Source organism: Protobothrops mucrosquamatus, unplaced genomic scaffold (assembly GCF_001527695.2).
Source record: "Protobothrops mucrosquamatus isolate PMUCROS unplaced genomic scaffold, P.Mucros_1.0 scaffold91, whole genome shotgun sequence".
Lineage (NCBI taxonomy): Eukaryota > Metazoa > Chordata > Lepidosauria > Squamata > Viperidae > Protobothrops > Protobothrops mucrosquamatus.
In genome coordinates, this window is record NW_015386466.1 from 866,948 (window position 1) to 888,547 (window position 21,600).

General features: G+C 36.5%; 1 protein-coding gene across 1 annotated transcript in view; it reads right to left on the bottom strand.

Moving 5' to 3' along the window:
• The window catches only part of GKAP1 (G kinase anchoring protein 1), a 28,521-nt gene extending 8,238 nt beyond the window's left edge, over positions 1-20,283 (bottom strand). The window contains exons 1-8 of the mRNA XM_015812509.1: positions 20,244-20,283; positions 17,489-17,755; positions 17,206-17,349; positions 16,014-16,091; positions 7,741-7,873; positions 6,724-6,746; positions 3,813-3,962; positions 767-868 (exon numbers count right to left, since the gene is read on the bottom strand). Of these exons, the coding sequence (XP_015667995.1) occupies positions 767-868; positions 3,813-3,962; positions 6,724-6,746; positions 7,741-7,873; positions 16,014-16,091; positions 17,206-17,349; positions 17,489-17,707 (849 nt within the window). The 5' untranslated portion in view covers positions 17,708-17,755; positions 20,244-20,283. The remainder of the gene's footprint in view (positions 1-766; positions 869-3,812; positions 3,963-6,723; positions 6,747-7,740; positions 7,874-16,013; positions 16,092-17,205; positions 17,350-17,488; positions 17,756-20,243) is intronic.
• Positions 20,284-21,600: the final 1,317 nt, after the last annotated feature.

The following is a 21,600-nucleotide window of genomic DNA, read 5'->3' on the forward strand; positions in this document are numbered from 1 at the left end:
AAATTTACCCAGGCCCAAAATTTAAGAGAAAATTTTTACAAAATGTTTTATAGATGGCATCTGGATCCTAAAAAGTTGTCTTGTATGTATCCTAATTTACAGCCCAAATGTTGGAGATGTGGTAGCTTGGACGCTACTTATTTTCATATTTGGTGGACTTGTAGAAATATAAAAGCTTTTTGGATTAAGATTTGGTGGATTGCTTGCCTACTATAGAAGAATGGACGCTTAAAGTGTCAAATTTAGCAGAAATGGCTAAGCTTTCTGCCTATTTGAAGGATCACTAACAAGATATTTCGGTTTGGAGAAGATGGATAGATTATATTCAGAATAAATATGGGACTAAAAAGTTCCATTTAGCTTATGAGTAAATTTTAGAGTATTATTAGTATTAATAGTTTATTATAGTGAAATTTTTATTAGTTTTAATTATATGACATTATTATTACTTTTAGTATTAGTATTGTTTAACAATATGGATATTCTATTGTTTAATAATTAGGATACTAATTTGTTTATGTTTTAATTATTATTATTATATTTATGTTAAAGGGGAGTTAAAGCGCATTATGGACTTGGTTATTTATATAGTTGGTTAATGTTAGATTATGATTATTATATTTTTAACCCTGTATTCAGCTCTGGGAAGTGGGGGAGGGAGAGGGGGGTTAGGGTGGGTTGGTTTTGGGGTTTATATTGTAACTTTTATAAAACTTTTCAATAAAAAAAATAAAATAAACTATATGCGTCTCAGGAAAATACATACCTCCCACTGATTGATTACACTCTTTAATTGCTGGATTTCTGTATCTTTCTTTTCAAGTTCCAATTTTGATCTCTCTAGTCTTCCATCTTTTAGAAAAATACCCTATAAAGAATTAAAGAATATAAACTTAAAGGTTTGTATCAGAGTTACAGAAATATAAAATATTAATAATTAATGCATTTTCAAACACTGAAATATGCTCAGTGATGCTATACTTCCACATTTATTGTAAGTCAATCATAATAGAGCATCTTATATCAATAGAATTGATCAGGTTAGCAAAATTAGCAAAATTTTGTCTTATTGTAACATATTTACAGTATGTGATTATAGCCTGCCCTTACATTGACTTTTGTTCATGGAAAGGATACCTTTTCTCACTCTAAACAGACATTTGGAAATTAAGAGAAAGTTTAGTTTCTGAACCTAGTTTACAAAGAATCAAATAATTCAGGATTCTCTGTTTGGAAAAGACATCAAAATATGTTTGTTTGTTTGCAAGAAATGCTAGCAGACAGAAATAGAACAGGAAAAAATAGATTGTTTGTATCAGTACATGTCATCCAAAAGTGGCGACTTTCCAGAATCCTAGATAATTATTCTGTACCAATCTGATCATTATATGGAAACTGAATTTTAGAGGTAACTAGACAATCTGTGAATGTTTAAGTCATTGTTTCAGAGATATTTATTTACCAGATTCCTCCGTGACTACAATAACAGAGCTTCTAAGGCAGAGCTCCCCAACATTTCCTGCTTGGTGGCCCAGAAGGAAAGGGAGGAGCAGGGAAATGTGTGCATGCACAGCCCCACACGCACCTACGGCCCCACGCACAAGCAGACCGCATGCACTCGCGGCATGTGCAAACGGGGCGCACGGTGGCGCTAACGCGAGTGGGGGGGGACGCACGTACATCTGTCTTGAAAATAACCCATGTTGAAATGTATAACATAGCAAAACACCAGGAGTTGACACAGGAAATGTTTCAACATTTTCTATTATTTCATCAAATGTTTTATAACATTTGCCAAAATTTCAAATCCACATGGATCCCAGATTTTGGATGCATTCTATAAGTTAACCTATTTGAGGTAACTTAATTCAAGCATTGTTCCCCTACAATGCACTGTCTTGTTACAAATCAACAAACAGTAGAGTTTTAGTAGTATACTAGACAACCCATGACTCACTGGGTCATCATTTCAGAGATACATCCTTACCTAAACAGATAAACAGAATCACCAAGGGTGGGCAAAAAAAGCAGCCGGAATGGGAGCAACTTCCAATTTCCTGCTGGCTTACCTATTGACTTTGCTAGTGGGAAGCTGGCAGGGAGCATCGAAAATCATGACCATATGACTGAAATGACTGCAGAGGTGCTGCAATGGCTACAATTTTGCCAATATTGAAGATCCTTCAAATTTTAATCCAATGGGATTGAATTTAATTCAGTAATGGATTCTGGACTTTGGATGCATTCTTTTTAAGTTATCTCATTTGAAGTACAGATGATTCTCAACTTACGACCATAATTGAGCCCACAATTGATCATAATTCATGATGATTGTTTAGCAGGTCAAATCTGAGCTTACCTTTTTTTGCTAGGTCCTTAAGCCAACATAGGTTATAAAGCAAATGCGATTGTAAAATGAACATGGTGGTTCTTAAACAAACATCGTGATCACTAAGCAAACACATTGTTTGCTATTGGATGATCTCTGCTGGAAACTAGAAGTAAATACTGGAAACCAGCACAAACCATCGAAAATTGCAGTCATGTGACTGTGGGATATTGCAAATAGCTGTGAATGCAGTCCAGCTGCCAAGTACCCAACCCCCACCTCCAAATTTGCCATAACAGAATCCGGGTTGTAAGTCCCATTTTCAGGGCCCATTGGAACAACAAGTGGTTGCTAAGTGACCAGCTGTAAGTTGAGGACTACCTGTACCTTGACCCACAATTTGTTGCCCTAAGATGCAGCCTTCTGGCCATAGAATGTTACAAACAGACAGGAGAATTTTAGCAGTAACCAGACCACCTGAAACCTGTGGGATCATCTTTTCAGAGATTATTTCCTTACCAGATTCCTCAATGCCTTCAATAATTGCTGAACTTCTAATATATTGTCCTCACTATTAAAGTTGGGATACATTCAGAGTTGTACTGTAGCTGCCTTAAAAATAGCCCAGGTTGAACTATATACAGTCAAACATCAGCACGCAAAAGTTTCACTACATTTTGTATGATATCATAAACTGTTTTATGATCATTTGTATGTCATCAAATGTTTTATAAAATAAATTTGTCAAATTTCAATTCCATTGGAGTCAGGGGTCCTGGATTTTGGATGCATTCTGTCAGTTACTCAATTTGAGGTTACTTGGTTCAAAAACTGCTGCCCTATCATATATTGTTTCACCCATTTAAGATTACAAGAATTTCAGTAGCATATAAGAAAGATTACTGAGAGATGTTTTTGGAAGGAAAAATATGCAGGTTCCATTCAAGACAGGTTCAAAATTGATCTTCTGTCAGACTTGGCAAGGCAGTAAGAATATCCTAACTAATATTAACATTAGCTTTCCCAAGCATTCAAAAATATGTTGTTGCTAACGTAGTTTGCATTATTAGCAGATATATGAAACTAACAATTGTATTCTATTTGTGGACTTTTCTGTGACATGACAAACCAGCTATTAGTTTCATATTTATTTAAAATATTTTCTCATGCTCTTGAAATATAAAAGCTCCAGAGTGACTTAACTAAGGTTAATAGATACTTTGTCTATATTTTTGACACAATAAAAACAAAGATGAAGAAAAGAGAAGGAGAACAAGCAAAACCATGGTCCATTCTTAAAGCAATGTAATTGCTTGTCGGATAATTTCCAATATTAAGAAATTTACTGATTTTTTTTTGTGGCAAGCCTTATGCTGCTTGTTTCTCCTTTGAGTTATTTAGGATAATCAATTTTGACTCCTCTAATTCATCTATACTCCTTAAACTGCTGATATTATATGTATTTAATTCCTCTTAAATATACCTGTGTGCGGTCACAAAATGTACTGTTATCTATTCCATAATCTGTGATAGGCTCCCTTCTTTTTTCTTTATTTAGAATTTTATGCATATCATCTTCCAGTCTATTGAAGAATTCGCCATCATTCAAGACATTATGTGGCGAGTTCAATTCCTGTAAAGAAACTATAATTAACTTCTAACAAAAACCACCCAGCAGCTAGACAATTATTGTTTTAAGGCTCGTGGATCAATTTCAAAACAGAAGTTATAAATTATTATCAAGAAATCCTCTGCTCGTGGATAGATTTAAATATGACCTGTCACTGTTGATCAAGTTGTAATAATTCCCCATGCCGTTAGATAACAGGATATGATAAATATGTGCCCAACTGCATTCGAATGTAATGCTGAACTATAGTTATAAGAAGTTATATTAAGCCTTAAAGCCACGTATGTGGTCCTTTCTTGTTTTACAGCTTTCCATAAAACAAGAGTTCTTAAATTATACTGTGCCTCCTAAAAGAAAGGAATTTGTGGAGGCAAAATTCACCCTGTGCTTTGTTATAGGTTTATCAGGGCAAAATAAGAGTGAATTTTGACATCACTTCTGCTTTGCTGTTACTACACCTGATTCAGTTTTCAAATCAAAAGATAATTTTTTGTCCCAAGCTGCTCATAATCCCCTGGAGGAGTCATGACCTGTTTGAGAACCTTGAGCCTAAAGAGTACAGGTGATCCTTGACTTATGACCACAATTGGGACCAGAATTGGAATTGCTAGGAAAGGTGGTTAAGTGAATCAATTTTATGACTTTTGTTTGCCACAGTTGTCAAGCAAATCACTTCAGCTGTTAAGTGAATCCAGAGTTCTCCATTACTTTGCTTGTCAGAAGCTGGCTCAGATTGCAAATAGTGAACACATGACCCTGGAATGCTGCAACTGTTATAAATGCATGCTGGTTGCCAAGCATCCAAATTTTGAACATCTGACCATGGGAATACTGCAACGGTTGTTAAGTGTGAGGACCGATCATAAGTAACTTTTTTCAGTGCCACTGTAACTTGGAACGGTCATTAAATGAATGGTTGTAAGTCAAGGACTACTTGTAGCTGATATTAACTCTAATTTGTTGAAATGAACCAGTGATATAACCAATGATTTTAAGCCGCTATGACTCAAACAAGGTCTCATTAAATTTAATCATAGTTTGTCTTGTAAAACTCAATTGAAAATAGGTCTTGAATTGCTCACAAGCTATATTGATGTAAAACTCATAATCCAAGGGGGAGCAAGGTTTGCTTATGTAATGTTTGCCATATGGACTCCAATTAATTGGACATACATAGTTATTAAGAGCCCTCAAAGAAGGAAGAAAAAAGTAGCGGTGAATCAATAGAAAGATAAGGCATGAGCAAGCATAATGAATACACAACTAACTGGAGCAGGGGTCTTCAAACTTGGCCCTTTTATGACTTATGGACTTCAACTCCCAGAATTCCTCAGCCAGTGTGCCTGGCTGAGGAATTCTGGGAGTTGAAGTCCACAAGTCATAAAAGGGCCAAGTTTGAAGATCCCTGAACTGGAGTTTGGGATTATTATTTTGCACCTTAAGAAACCCTATTTTCTATTACAAATTTATTCTGAAAAATGTTTAATCAGTCATTATTCGCAACTAAAGAATGTATAAGAAACAGAACTAAACTATTTGTATTGCTATTCATTTAATTTAATGTGAAAATTTAAAAAAAAAATCTATTTTTTTTTTGATTCTCAGTTATTTAGATTCTCTGAACAAAAATGTGGTTTGGAATATTTGAGGTTGTGATGGAATGTAATTGACTGAATTCCCAGGAAGGAGGGAGGTGTATTCCAGAGAACTAAGAGAAAACTCAATCCACTTATTTTATGTGAGAGAAAGCCCCTCCCTAAAAGTTCAGAGTTCGCAAGTAGTGAACAGAGTTCACAAAGTATATATGATAGATGGAGATATTAGAGTACTTATTCTGGCAAGATTCTGTCTATAGTGGAAACATAAAGAACTCAATTAGGAAGAATAACCACATATTCTTGGTTTTAGGCCTGCAGGTGCATTCCTGTAGCGTACTGATTTCAGGCCTTTAGAACAGTAGCATTCACTAGCTTTCTAGCCTTCCTCCCCTAAGAAGCTAGTAAATATAATTGTCCACATGAACACCCAGAAGGGCCCTTCTCCAAACTATGTTAAGTTGATGAAGTAACCTTCCAACAATCACAATCATTGCAGGATTGTACGAGGTGGCCTTGCTGGAGGACCATGCTCCACATCGACTAGGCATGCCTGAAGCTGCTGAAAAAGGCAAAAATAAGTGGAGCAAGATGTGGTGGGGTGGGGAGAAGCTCTATTCCCAAGGCTCAGTCATTGAGCATAGTAGTCACATGGGTGTCTTCTTAACAACTGAGATTCCAGTCCCAACTGTAATAAGTTGAGGACAACCTGTATATTAAACTGTAGAGGTACATGGAATGGCCTTGAACAACAGGAGGAAGAACCGTTACCAAGGCAGTGGTCAGGTAAGAAGGGCTTGAGATTTGGTCAAGAAAATAATGTGAGAATACATCTCAGACAAGCCCCTCTCTAGTTCACACAAAGTGAGAGAAGGAAAGAATACTCAAATTTACAAGATTCTGTTACCATAGCTATTACATTAAATTAATCTGAACCTATAAGGTGTTTGTTTTTAGTCTAGTCCATCTTATTGGGCTGAAATAAAGTAGTTCTCTGGACTACTAAGAACTGGTGTACTATATAAAAGCAAGTATTTAGCAGTAACCTGCCATACATAATTGAAAAAGTTATACAAAATAGTAATAAAAAAATGAAAAGTACACCGAGAAATTTAGAATAATTAATGTCATCTGATCTAAACTGTCCCATGTTAAACTCGAGAACTTACCTCTTGCCTTTTGGGGAAATGATCTGAAACATGAGAAATATCACAGATTCAATTTTTAAAAACATTTGAAGGCCAAAAAAATCAGATTTCAATACCATATATTTACAAAAATTATAAAGCAAGGTACCCTGAATTTAAATTCCTTTTTTCTTGATTTAGCAGTTTCTTGAGTCTAAGCATTAACCATACAAATGGGAATACTGTAGAGTACCCGTAGTAGTATTTTTGCATGCTAACTGTAGAGGAAATAGAGACATTTTGAAACTTGGTCTCCAATCTCTTTTTCTTGCTTTCACTGGAAATACTGAGTGGGCATTGGAAAGCAGATTAAAAACTGCAGGATTCAAGAAAATAGAATTTCAGCCTGCTCTCCTGAAGATTTTTCCAATTCAACTAAATTTCCAGCATCCATGTGTTTTTATTTAAATTCTAATCCATTAAACAATTTGATTTTTTTCTCTCATCAAGATCTCTGTTAATTTTCTTAGTTCTTAACAGTTAATGTCCTTCAACATCTACCCCAACAATCACAACACAAACCAAAAGACATAAACATAAAACATAAACTGCCTTTATCTTGAGGAATGACCTTAGCTAGAAAACAACTGCAGTTCAGTCCGGTGATTTGCCAGAAATTCTCATCTTTCAAAAATATAAACTGTTTTATCTTCCTAAACCATTTCTCTAAGTCAAGGATTACATTCTACACTGACTTCTGAATTCCTGGATGATAGATTTTACTCAGGTTCAACTGCTCTAAACTTTAAATGATGATCCATAAAGTAATAATGGTAATAACTTTCTCCTCAGTTATTCATGATCTTCTGAACTCCAAGTAGTATATGCAATGTACTGTATGTGTGGTATTTTCAGTAATTTCAATATTTCTCATTAACTTCCTAACTGCAGTTCCTTTTAATTGCCTTAAAAGTCAGTTTCCCCAATCTGGCAAAAGTTCTAAGTTTAAGGACTGTTCTGAGCATTTATTCTGGCTCAAAATTAAAAATAAAAACATACCTATGTTAGAATCAGACTGAAAATCTTTTAAAGACACTGTGAGAGGTTTGTCTTTTCCTTGATGAATTTTTCGTTTCTCTTTTTTGTGTATAGCCTTTGGTGGAAGAGATGTATTTTCAACATGTTCATATTCCTATAACAGAATAAAAATGTATATTTTTTCTAATTATTTCAAAATGTATACGGTAAACCTCTATCAAAATGAAATTAAGCACAAAAAGGAAATAAAACACATAGTATAATATTTTGATTGATACAATTTATTATTTGGGGATGTTTCTCTACATAGGTGAACTCTATTTAACATTATACAATGAATTGCATAACATTATAACATTAATATAAACACTATTTTCTTAATTTGCTATTCACTTGATTGTCCCAAATGCTTTTATCCTTCATATGAAGTAGCTCTAGTCCTGTCTTAGGCATGAAAGCCAACAGGGTGACCCCGGACCAGTCATTCTCTCTCTCAGCCCAACCCACCTCACAGGATTGTTGTTGTGGGGAAAATAGGAGGAGGAAGGAGTATTAGATATGTTCGCCGCCTTGAATTACTTGTAAAGTAATAAAAGTGGGATAAAAATCTAATAAATAAATAACTTCAAATATGATTCTATAGTTTTACTGTCACAAATATATTACTTCAGTGAATAGAAATGAACTCACTCACAGGCTGAACAATGCAAATTTATTTTATATATCTTAAATAATGACAGGACTATATATCAATTAGTCTAGCATTCTGTTGTCATAGTATCCAGCTAGATCCTACTCAAGGGAACATAAGCTGGATGTAAGTGTCATCATGAGTAGCCAATAATAGTTTTAACATCCATAAATTTCTCTAATAAGTTGCCTAAGTTGTATTTTTTTGTATTATTGAATTACATAGATTAACCACATTTTATAGACTATAAAGAAGAAATGTGAAATTAAATTATTTATGTGGACACAATAGTTTAGCTTCACTGAATATTATTGGGTTCCATCAGGAATAACTTATGAGGGTTCATAATAATAATAATAATAATAATAATAATAATAATAATAATAATAATAATAATAATAATAATAATAATAATAATAATAATAATAAAAAAGATCAGGCATCTATAGACAAAATGGAACCACTGTCAAAACTTCCACTAGACTTTGCTCTTCATTTTTCCTGGACAAATACACAGTGCTCCAACGTTTGAGAAACACTGTGTTGGAGAGAGACCGTCCAAGCCAGTGGAAGGAGTCAAATGGGAAATTAGCCTGGAATCCCTACATGGCCCAAGAAGGTGAAGTTTGACACCTCCCCTTTGAATGCCATTGAACCTTATCTAGTCTCACCCAGGTGCACACTATAACTCTGAGAAGATTCCTGAGAAGCCTGTGTATAGGCTTGAGCAATAAAACAACTAATTGAACTCTGCACGTGAGTCTGGTTGTCTGTGCCTGACACACTATAATGTATTGCTTAAAATTTAATAATTTAAGCTTATAAAAGTAGTGTTTAAATATTGATTGCATAAACATAAAATCCATATAATCACTAGTCATATGAATGGTCCCTATGAAGGGGCTTACACAACATTTATCTTCGTAGGGGTCACAACACCACAAAGTTAAGAATCTTTCTTCTAATAGCTTCTTAATATTGCTGTCTTGAGAGAATTTACTATAATTTTTTATTTATATTTTTTATTGAAACAATTTATAAATGCTGTCAAACAGAATTATTCTATATAAATTACAACCTTTCTGGACTACATTAGAGAAGATATAAACAAAAAATGTACATATTGTCCTCTCTTATAATTTAGTCAGTCTTATTTCTGGTCAAAATATTTAAAGAAAATATGAGAAACACCCAACAGTCTCTTACAATGAATCCTGCTGTTGGTTTATTGTCCATATTTCATATGGCATATAAATTGAGGCAACATAAGAAACTGATTGTTTTTATTATTAGTTGATAAATTTGTTACAGCAAGATACTAACTATTCTACATCTTCATTAGAGCAGTGGCATTTAGAAGCATGAGAAATTGCTATGTGTGAAAAACTGACACAACAAAGAACTGAGTATGGATGTCTATATTTCTCTACAAGAATCTAGTTTACAAACCTGGGATTGCTTGGTGATGTTCCAATGAGGTTTTAACCAGTTACAATTGTGCTTAGCTTTCAAATTAGGAAAATTCAGCTGGGAGCTACAATCTACAAATGTAGCACTTCAATTTCTTCTCATATTTCTTACGATCATATTTAATTTTGTATTTTCTGTTTTTTAAAAGAAGAATCCAGATAACTTGCAATATATGCAAGGAAGTTCAACAAAGATGGAAATAAAGGAATGGATAAACAAAATCGTCTTTAAATTAAAAAAAATGGAGAAATGAATCAGTTTGGCTTAGACAAGAGAAAGACTGAACAAGAATATGAAAGCATCAAGTACGTGAAACCTGTCATTCAAAAAAACTCAATCTCTTTTCTGTAACTTCAGATTTCAACTGAACATACTCCCTTAAGAACAATGCAGTAATGGAATGTTCAGTGAGGTAGAGTGTTTTATGTCTTTAGCTATATTCAAGCAAAGTATGGATAGCTACCAATTAAGGATACTTTAATTTATGCATATAATAATTATATGCCTTATGCAGCCCAAACAACTTTCAACTCTTTCAATTATATGCTGTAATACCCATCCATCAAAAAAGTTAGAAAAGCAAAGGTGTCCAGTAGGTAGCATCTTAATAAAAATGGACACTAACAGCCAAATGGCTGCTCACAGATACAGTATACGCAGTGAGAATACCAATGTTAGTGTTGCCAGAGTAGAAGCACTGAGGTTTTTCTTGGGGGGAAAACAAAAATATGTCAACTTGGTGCCCAGATTCATTTTGGTTCTTACAAGGAAAGAGGATATAAAAAGGTCATCTACACATCTGAATGTCCTGAATGTTTCTGAGAGACTTTGAGAGCTTTAAATACATCCAGAGAATGCCTTCCATCCTGGTTCAATGTGATGGACAAATTCCAAAAACTTAGTTGTAATCACCTCTTTGCAATAGTAAGCTGTAGCTCTTCCCTAATAGCATGTCATGCTTGACAGCATCATTCAGAAAACAGAAGAAATATGACATCTGATAGAAAATTTTTACTTTTTCTCTTATGACAAAGAAACACAAAATTCTAGGTGATTTCATAGCTGTTTAATGTGTTTCCATCTAGGTGCTTTAGACGTCTGTAAAACTCATCTCACCTACTTGTGCCTTAAATATGTGCTGTTCAGTCTTCAGTCATGAAGGTTCAGCCATTCTGTATCCAGATGGAAGAAAGGACCTTGGCCAAATATCTTGCAACTGGCAGCTGCTTCGTTCCTGTTGATATGAGTCTTTGCAGTTACATTGTCACCAATATCAGCATATGCTTGCCCCTCAGCCCAAACAGGAAAGCCAGTAGTTCTTATCACTTTACACTATGGTGGGAATCTGAGGTAGGTGCCCTGTTTCGTGCCAGTAAGCCCTCCCAATATACATTCCTCAGCTTTTGATACTAATATTTTTTTTACTCTGTAATTTCTTCCCTTTAGGGGAATTGTTCTTCTCAAGAATTGTTGATGTCCAGCATGTCAGGGAAGCTTTCACTTAGACAAGTCTCTGATGAGTAGCAATGTAGCACCGAAAGATTCATTTAGGTGAGGATTCTTTAGTCTTGATTCCCTGCCAATGAAGGCAGGAAAACGAGGTCTAAAATACAGGATGTGAGAACTGTTCTAATTGCAGAACTATCTTCTTCAAGGAAAGACTGTGGTATCTGCTATATTTTATTGAAACGCCATGAGATTCCCAATATCCAATATGGGAAATTAAGATGGACAGCAGTTTTGTAACTATCTTGGAAGCTGAGAAGAACTCAAAGGGTGAGGATGTGCATTGAAATGTGTTTGATACATAAACCAGAGAAACTTGCAATGTCTTCAAAGGGTAGAGCTATACATTTAGGCCTCTATGAGATCCACCAAAGTAATAATGTCTCCTTTCAATAAAGCACATTTGAAAGATCTGAACATCTCCATACAAACTGATGTGACTTTACATGCTTGAGGTCTTTAGAATCTAATATGACTCTTCCATTCCATGTTTTGGGGACTAAAGCAAAAACTGAGATCCTGTTGTTTGAAGGAAATGCTGCTTATCAGATGAATGGCACTTTTATTCCTTTTAAAATTTTAAAGAGAGGAAAAACATTTTGAATTTTTGAAAACAGTTCAAAAGCACAGCCCTCCTTGACAGTGCATGGGCTCAGCGATCTAAAATAAACATTTCCACAAGAGACTACAAACTACTAGAATCTTTCCTAAGTGTAGGGTGTCATGCTAAGCTTTATCATTTATTGTACCGTGAGGAAGCAGGGGTTGGTTTTTATTCTTGCTGCTCATTTTATCTTGATTTTATTATTTGAATTGTTTAACCTAGTAGTTTTTATACTTTTCATTGCATGTTCATAACAAAGGAAAATAGTTATTGGGCTATTATAAACATAAAAATTATCTAACCTGGAGAGAAAGGATAAAAATCTCTGCCAATCATGTTCACTATTTCTGCTTCTTGGCTGAGGTGTAATGGAGCAAAAGTAATTCTAGTCTTTTCTCGGGTCTTCTTATACTCTCTTATACTTCAACATACATGTCATGAAGAAGCTCCAGAGACACTACGCCCCATTAAGGAGAATAATTTGATAGTTCTTTAATAAGAAATTCTGTCACATCATTAGCTCTCATAGCTTTTGCGGCAGCTTATATGATATCACAACACAGGAAGCTCAATCAAAAAGTCTGGCATTGACTTCTGGAGCAGGGGCCCCAACCCCCGGTCCATGGACCAGTACTGGGCCGCGGCATGCCAGCAACCGGTCCGCACAGAAAGCAAAGCCCCATCTGCGGGATGCAGGCAGCACACAAAACCACGCACCCTCCGGTCCACAGAAAAACCTCTCTCCAAGGAACCAGTCCCCGATGCCTAAAAGGTTGGGGACCTCTGTTCTGGAATATGTAGGAAGAGAACCCAGTCATAAATGTCTCCTCTGCTATAAGAAAGCAGTTCCTTCTCTGAAAACAAAAAGGTATTACAGTTGTTGACTTAATAACTAAGACTGAAGCTTACAAGATTTGAGGACAAAAGCTTCCTGTCATCAGAATTCCTCATGGCCTCATTTTTATCCTTGAAGCCCATGGTACCAGAACCCATCACAGCTACTCCCATAGACAATTTGATCACAATCTATAGCTATTAGGTTATATCCTAATGGAAATCCATGGGGTTTCTTAGCCTGGTAGAGGGTAATTTGATCAAGAGAGGCTTATTCTACTGACTATAAGAGGAGGAAGATGAGGACCTAAGAATTGATTTCTAAAGAACTGTGCTTCTCCAACTGCCCCTTGTAGTGTCTTTTCACCACTCGGATAATGTATATATATTTATTAAATGCTGGAAACTCTTGCAGAGAATTCTTTTCTGGAAAACAAATTTCTATCGGAAGCTGAAATTGCATCTCAGATGACTCTACATCATCCAAAAGGAAAACCATCACGTCTGGAATCTCATCAAAAAACATTTAGAATTTTTTTCACTCTGTTATCTATTGTAAATATAACAGAATTTGGAGAAAAAACCAAAGGAACATCAGACAAGATACTGTTGGGCTAACTAACTACTGGATCAGTTATGCAGCAATGCAGTTTAGAAAGTATCTTATTTTGCTGTTAGAGCCTCTTTATATCTGCAAGTGGAATTGTGATCAGTTAGGGCTTAGTGTTTTTTAATCTTCTTCCTTTATCAGCTCCTTCATGGTAGGTGATTTATCCAGTCTTATGGCCCAAAGTGGAAGAATCCCTTATCTCAAATCAAAAAGGGCAGAGCTGCTGCTCGAAAATATTCCCTATGCAAATCCTCTCTTTCAAACCTTATCTATCTCCAAATAAGATTCAGTTATTCTGAGTATGTTTATCAGTATCCCGACTAAGTACATTTATCACTAACTCAGCAGAGCCACACTAACTGATCACTGAGCCATCTGGACCTTCTTCTGCATCACAGCAAATAGCAGTGACTCTTTATTGAAGGAACAATCAAAGCACATAGGTTTTGCTTTCTTTTTCCTTGTCCTGACTTGGGACTTATCACCAACCATAGTCCCTGTGATTGGAAATTCCTGTTTGAATGCCTAAAATACTTACAGGGGAATTACATTTTTTGACTTCCTCCTTGGAACATCTATTATACTATTGTACACTCAAGACCCAATTCATCCCTCATTGCTTACACTGAGTTCTTAGCAAAAAGGTATTTTAAAAGAGAGAAAATGATATAGCTAGGAAATGCTTATAGGAACATTTTTAAAAATGAAGATTCTTTTTAAAAGGAGAGGGGTGGGTGGGTGGGTAGGTAGGTGGGTGGGTAGGTAGGTAGGTAGATTTGAGTATTTCTACTATTATGCCGGGAATACTTTTCCTACTAAAACAGAAGTCAATCTTACTACAATATTATTACAAAGACTGCTTATAATTTATTTTTACAAAATCAGTTATATATAATGGAACACCCGCCACCCATATTTTGAACTAATTACTAATTAAGATCTAATTACATTTTGTTACTCTAATTTCATTACCATACTGAAAAACAACTCTTTTATAGATTACGTTCTCTTACATGGGACATTAGAAATTGATAGATAATTGCATTTTCTACAAGTACCCTGCTGTTGGAATAAATCAGAAAGGGCTGAATACATTTATAATAGAAAGGCAGTATCACTAGTTTTCAGGAACAAGTTTCACATTGTTGTGTATATTTTATTCATTTTCCCCCTGCCCTAAACAAAAATTGTAGTTTGTTGTTCCCAGACAAGGCAGAGTTTGTTGTTTACAGATACTGATTTATTTTTTTTTTGGGAGAACCAAGCAGAATCCCAGATTGCATGTAACAGAAAGCTATCATTTCTTAGTTTATTAATTCTAATAATTAGAACAAAACTGAAATGAGAAGACTGTAGGTATACTAATGCACAGCTGGCTAATATGTTAATTCTACTTTCTGTGGTTTGATTGGTATTTTTCACATGAAAAGATAAATGTCTAGTTTACTAATAAATCTGTTTAGCATACTTTGTTTAAATTGAAATTATATAATTTAGATTAATATCTTATTAATTGATTCAGATATTTTATAATTAATTTTCAATTATATAACACCATATTTTAATATAAGCTATGACAAAAGATTAATGATTCCTTCTCTTCTGATGTTTTTATATACTCACACATAATGTTTGTCAATGGATGTTTAAAAACAACATTGAGGTTAGATTGGTAAGCCAGTTTATTTAATCAACTCATGCTGAATCATATAAAACCTATACAGGTATGTACAGGTAATCTTTAGGACTGGACTCACTGGCAATTGGGACTGGAATTTCCACTGTTACAGGATGTGGTTGTGAACAACACATGATCACATTGCTTAGTGGTGGCAATCCCAGCAGTGCAGGTTGCTGTTGTAACCCCAGGACTGTATTGTTTGTTAAACAAGGAACTCACTTGACCATGACATGAGAAGAGATGGGTGTCCCAGGCAAGCAAGCTGCGCAGGTGAGAGCTATTAGTGTGTGCCACAGGCAGGCAGGTGCTGTGGGTAGGCACTATGAAATGTGAGCGGATGGACCTTACAGAATACAAGTAGGCAAGCGAACAAGAGGCAAGAGTGGGAGTGACTTGTGATCCTCCTGTTGGTTTCCCCATTGATTTTGAGGGAACCCAGCAGGGAAGGACACACATGGCAATGATATGACCACAGAACCCTGAAACTGTTTTAAGTACAAGCCAGTTGCCTGTATTATAATCATGACTGCAGGGGCTCTGTGAGGAAAATCGAAAGTCCACCCTTGTTCAACACCCTTGTAATTCTAAATGGTCACTGAACCAGTGGTTGTAATTTGATGACTATATGAAGGAAGAAATTTAAAAATGTTTCTTTTTTTAGTGGAAGACAAACAAAGTCATATCTCTTGTTCTTATTTTTGGTTGTTCAGACAAGATTTGAGAACACATTTTAAGTAAATGATATAATGAACTGAAGCTTTCTTTCCTGATCCAATATTTAAATATTTTTAAGCCTCTCAACACTTTTGTACATTAAGAAAATAATTGATATTATGGTAGAGCCAGGATCCGGAATGGATATTTATTATGCTTTAATCTTAATGAAAGTAAGAAATACCTTTCTGTGTTCTTCATATTCCAGTTTGCTTAAAAGTAAAGCTTTTTCAAGGTCTGCTTCAAACATTTCAGAAGTCAGCTGATAAAACAAGGCAAAAAAGTAGATGTTTTGAGAAAACATTTATTTAAGTATACATACACTTTAATTTAAAACTATTCTTTGATGAAATGGACTCAGACTATTTTTCACTGTCCTTTACTGGATTCCTTAAGTGAAATTAAGTCAAGACCAGGATAAAATTGGTAAAATCTTGCTTCTGTGAAGTAAATATACATAGCAGCATGTGTATAAATATCATGTGTGCTGGATCTACAAAATATTTTTCTCATCATTGACATCTTTAGTAAGATTTTGTAGAGAATAGTAAAGGCAATGGTGTTACAGTTATTGATGTTGAACCCTTCCAAATTCAAAAACACAGTAACACAAATTCTGAATTAAGGAAGACTTTGCTATAAATCGGGGTTCTCTAAAGTGATATAGTTGAGGGTCAAAAGGAGGTCAATAAATGGGTAACAATAGGAACAGATTGAACTTGGAAGTGTGGTGATTTATGACTAAAATTCACCAATCTCCAATTAAATATCAGTGTCCATTTTGATGGTCATTCTTCCCATTAATGATATCAAGTTACAGTAAAAAATGGTATGTTAAATCTTTTATTTTTCATATTTCAAATATTATTTTTATAAAGATATTATCTATTATAGTTGGTATTGTTATTCATAATATTAAAGTAATGTTTTCATATAATTAATGTTTGGGGGGGTTAATAAACAACCTTAAACTGAATAAAGAGGTTGATGAGCTGAAAAGTTTGGGTATCTCTAAATAAATTTGCTCAAGACTGCAGTCAATTGCATCCTAATTCTATGCATGCGTCCTCAGAATTATATTCATAGGGCTTAATTTCAGGTATATCCAAACCTTAAGCTTCAGTTTTATATCCACTTGCTTGCCAGAAGATCTAAGAAGCACAAGTAAGAGCCAATGTTATATAGTGATTATAATGCTAGGTTGGCATTGGAGAGCCATGAGTTCAAGTCTACGTTCAATCACAGAACCATACAAGGTAACTTTGGTTACTCTCACTTGAGCCCAAACTGCTTAAAGTTGTAGCTATGGGGAAATAAGGAAGGAGGGAATGCTAGAATTTGACAGTAATATACTGAAAAATAAAATACTGAAGTACCTGCTCATCTCGTTGTCTCCACTGTTGCCAATCCTCTTCCTGGGACTCTTTTCTCCCTGTATGGTTTAAAGCTTGCTCATGCAGAGAGAAGCAGGCTCCATGGGAAGCTTTTGGAGGAATTTTTTTAAAAGCAAGATTTCTGAGCTAAAAAAAAAAAAGAATGAACTATTTTCACATATGAAAGAATGATTCGCTGAAACCATTTTCACAGTTTTAACTGTATGGTGATTTATTTTTCTTATTAAGGTCATTTAGTTTTTTTCCAATTTAACCCACACTTAACCTCATTTGCTTCACTCTGCTGCTGCTCCTTCTTTTTCCTCCTCTTTTCCTTTTTCTTTTCATTTATAGTTGACTTGTTGCCTGCAGTTTGAGTCTTTCCACCACTCTGGTTACTTCTTCCCTTTCCAGATTCTGAATCAGAGCCACTGCCACTATCAACTTGCAAAAGAGCAAATCTAGATGCAGTTGTAGGAACTGAACTAATTACAGCGGAAGCCATTCTAGTTCTGCAAATGTCTGAAAGCAGACCTCCAAATCACAGTATTTCCTGGAACAACAAGAATATAATAGGAAATTATGGACTCCTTATAGCTCAGCATAAATGGAATGACAATCCTATCTAGTTTGACCAGATATAGAAAGCACAATCAAAAACCCTAACAGTACATTTCAATCTTAATTTGCCCCCCCTACAGGAAAATAATTTTTCAATAAGGGTAGTTGTATTACCTACAATAACTGTTATCCTGGAAGGTTCTAAATCAGTGTTTTTCAAATTTGGCAACTGTAAGATGTGGGAACTTCAACTCCTAAAATTTTCAGAATGCTGAGGAATTCTGCAAGTTGAAGTCCCCATATTTTACAGTTGTCAAGTTTGAAAAAAAAATTATTTTGCTAACTGCAAATATTTTTATAATTAATATGACCAGAAGTAGTTTTTTCCAAAAACAATTGTAGGAAGCTTGTCTAAATGGTAGGAATTTTTTTAAGAAAAAAAATACATAAAATAAAATACTTAAAAGTCAAAATGAAACCTCAAAATAATTCTTGGGAAATATAAAGCAAAGATTCATGAAGTGATGCATTGTTTTATTGTTAAGATTTTTTTTTACCCTGCCTTTATGGTTAGGAACTCGAGACAGTATATGCAGCCCTCTCTTCTTAAAATATTAAGCCCTAATGCAAACATAGCAATGCTACTTCTCCAAACCTGCCACTCATTTAGATGATGAACAATTACTGGGAGAGTAGCTGCTTTAACTATAAAAGAGTCTTTGTGGATTGTTTCCAGTGACTTGCATAAGAATATAGAATGATTTTAACTGAGAGTTATCTGGAAATATTATGTTGATGCTTTAAGGAATTAAATTAGAAAGATATATAATTAGTCTGGCAATCACAGAAATATCTAATAAAAATATGTTTTATACTAAATTTTTGGTATCTGAATCTAAGAGAAGTTCCGCATTGTTTTATAAAAATATAAATAAGACATTGATGATTTCTCTACTTTCTGGTGAAAACAAGTAACAGATTATTTCTGTATCCTTGATCTTCGAAAAAAATCCTATAGCCAGGATGATATTCCCCGATTTTTCAGATACTGTATTTCAGATGCTGCCATTTAATAAACTACTTTATATTTATGGCTCAAACCAGGTGTTATTTTTTTGTCTCCAGGAATGTCTACAAAACATTTACTATTTTTGCTTTCACTTTTTTAAAAAAACAAATTATTCGTTTAATATTTTTCTTAAAAGAAAAAACTTTTTTCATCTTCTATGGCATTTATGTTTTTTGTCAGGAAATATTGTTAAACAATTTACATAAATAACATGAGCATTAAACACACACCATCTACATATTTTAAAACCCATTGGATTGAATTGGAAAAAGTCTTCCAAAAATTTTGCAAAACGAAGTAATGGGAATGTATTTTATTGTTCAAATAGACCACCACCAAAGCTAAAATCCTTTTTTTAATTATATAACAGGGTATGTTATATTATTAGTAGGAAGCATCCAATTAAAATAATCCTTTTGTTATTGCGTTTGAAATAAAACACATTGTCTTCACCAAAAGCTTTGAGCGGATATTTACTACTTAGACAGGAGGGCATAGAGAATCTAGTTCAAAATAATACTTGAAGTTGTGCTGTAAGAGAATAAGTGCCAAGAGCTATCAGCCTATTCTTGGTCAGCAGAAAATTATACCATCATGAAATTGGATGCCCCATTGGCTCATGCCTCTCCTTTCTTCCTTCGAGGTAATAGGGAACAAAAACGAATTTTATACTCCTAGCTATTGTACTACAAGTAAGATGGTTTCGTAATTTGAGGCAAACGCTCCTCTAACCACTGATATCATGGCTGATTTAAACCCATTTCACACCTAGGCTAGGAATGAGATAAATAAAAGGCTAAAGGCAACACTTTGGGAAATGATTAGGTGCAAAGTGGAGACAAGACCATCCCTTCCCCTTCCATAAAAATGAAGGTGAAAAGCCCCCAACTCGAACATTAGAGAATGCCCTCAGCATTTACTCCAAGTATTACTTCTGAAAGCTCCGCTTAGTCAAATCAACAAATTTGGGCCTTTCCCCCCCCCCTCCTGTCTTCGGGAAGATGGCCTGGCTATCATCAAGCTTTAGCCCCGTTGAGTTTTGCTAGTAATCAACTGTGGCTGCTGTATGGCTGCCTTTCGAGAGAGCCTTCGCTCAGTTTCAATCTTAAGTTGTGAAAGTAAAAGGCGACGCTTTTCCTTCTGAATTAGCGGGGCTCGTTTGCTCCAGGACCGGGGGTCCTTTCCAAGACCAGAGCCAGGCCGACCTACAGCTACACCAGCGAGCCCTGGGCGTCCTCGCCTCCCCCCCACGCCGGGATCCGCGCCAGCCCAACCTTTCGCGTCCCCTTCCCCGAGACCGACGCGGAGGAGGGCGGGTGGGGGGGGGCGCGGCGGCGCAGGCATTTCTTGCTTTTTCGGGTCTTTTCGAGGGACTCCACACAGAAGCGGTAAAGGCGAGCAGAGCCCTCACCCGCTTTTCTGCTCCCCAAAGCCGCTCTCGGGTGAACAGACGGGGCGACGGCGGCGGCGGCGGCTTCCCTGCAGGCTAGCGGGCAGTTGCCGGCGTCGGGAAAAAAAACGGCTCGGACGTTGCGGGCGCCAGAGAGCTCGCGGAGACGGCGGGCGGGCGGGCGGCGGCGGCGGCGGCGGCAGGAACGGGCAAAGGGGGGCGCGCGAAAGCGGCCGAGAAGCGAGAGGGCTTTGCAGGCGGGCGGGCGCGCGCGGACGTGCTTCGCTCGCTCGCTCGCAGAGTTTTGTTTACGTCTCGAGTCGCCCGGCTGGTAGAGTAACACAGAGGGCAGCTGACGCATGCGCAAGCAAGTCCGTTTGTGACGTAACGAGACCACGAGGAGACCCCCGCCTCTGGATTTGTGGCGGCTGGCGGGACGAGTGAGCAAGCGGGGTGGGCGAGAGGCAATACCGCCTGAGGCTACCCGTGTCTCTTGGGCTTTGGTTCCCAAATCCACATCTACATATATATAGCAAAAGCAGGTGAGAAAACTGGAACAAAGTAAAGGACCGGAATACTTCCAAGTTCTTCGGATGGTCACGCCGAGCAGCTGAAGTCCTGCGTTGCTCACCTCGGTCCGTGTTACTGGCCGGGGTGAGTCGGCCGGTCGGATTGCTCGATGTGCCTAATTGGCCCGCGGGGTGCTGTATACTAGTGGGAGGAGATGGCAGTCCTGGAGGTAAATGACTTCAAGCCTATCCAGAAGTTTGCTGCTGGGAAATGTATAGCACCGTTATAATCTATCGCTTTTTTTTTTTATTTCGTAGCTTTACATAAAATGCATCAATGAAATAGTTAATAGAAAAATAATAATAATAATAATAATAATAATAATAATAATAATAATAATAATAAAACACTTTTCCGTAGGAATCTGATGCAAGCTGAGTTAATGCCGCTCTTGTTTGTAGCATAGCATCAATTTAGGGAACCCTCATTGTGTACACGTGTTTAAATTTCTTGGAACTGCACACTCCCATAGACTGAGGGAGGCATGCAAAAGAAAAGCAGTTAGAACAGTGGTTCTCAACCTTTTTAATGCCGCGACCCCCAACCGGTCGTAAGTCGAGGACTAAACCGGTTGTAAGTCGAGGACTACCCAACCGGTCGTAAGTCGAGGACTTTCCCTGCCCGGGAGTGCCGCGCATGTGTGGTTCCGCCCCCTGCGCTGGCCGAGGCGTAGCTGGCAAGCGGCAGAGATGGAGCAGGCCGACCACCAGCTGGCCCAGCCCAAGGGAGGTAAGGCACCCGCCGGAAAAGGGAAAAAAATGGCGGACAGCCTTGCTTGGCGACCCCCGTGAAATGGTCGATCGACCCC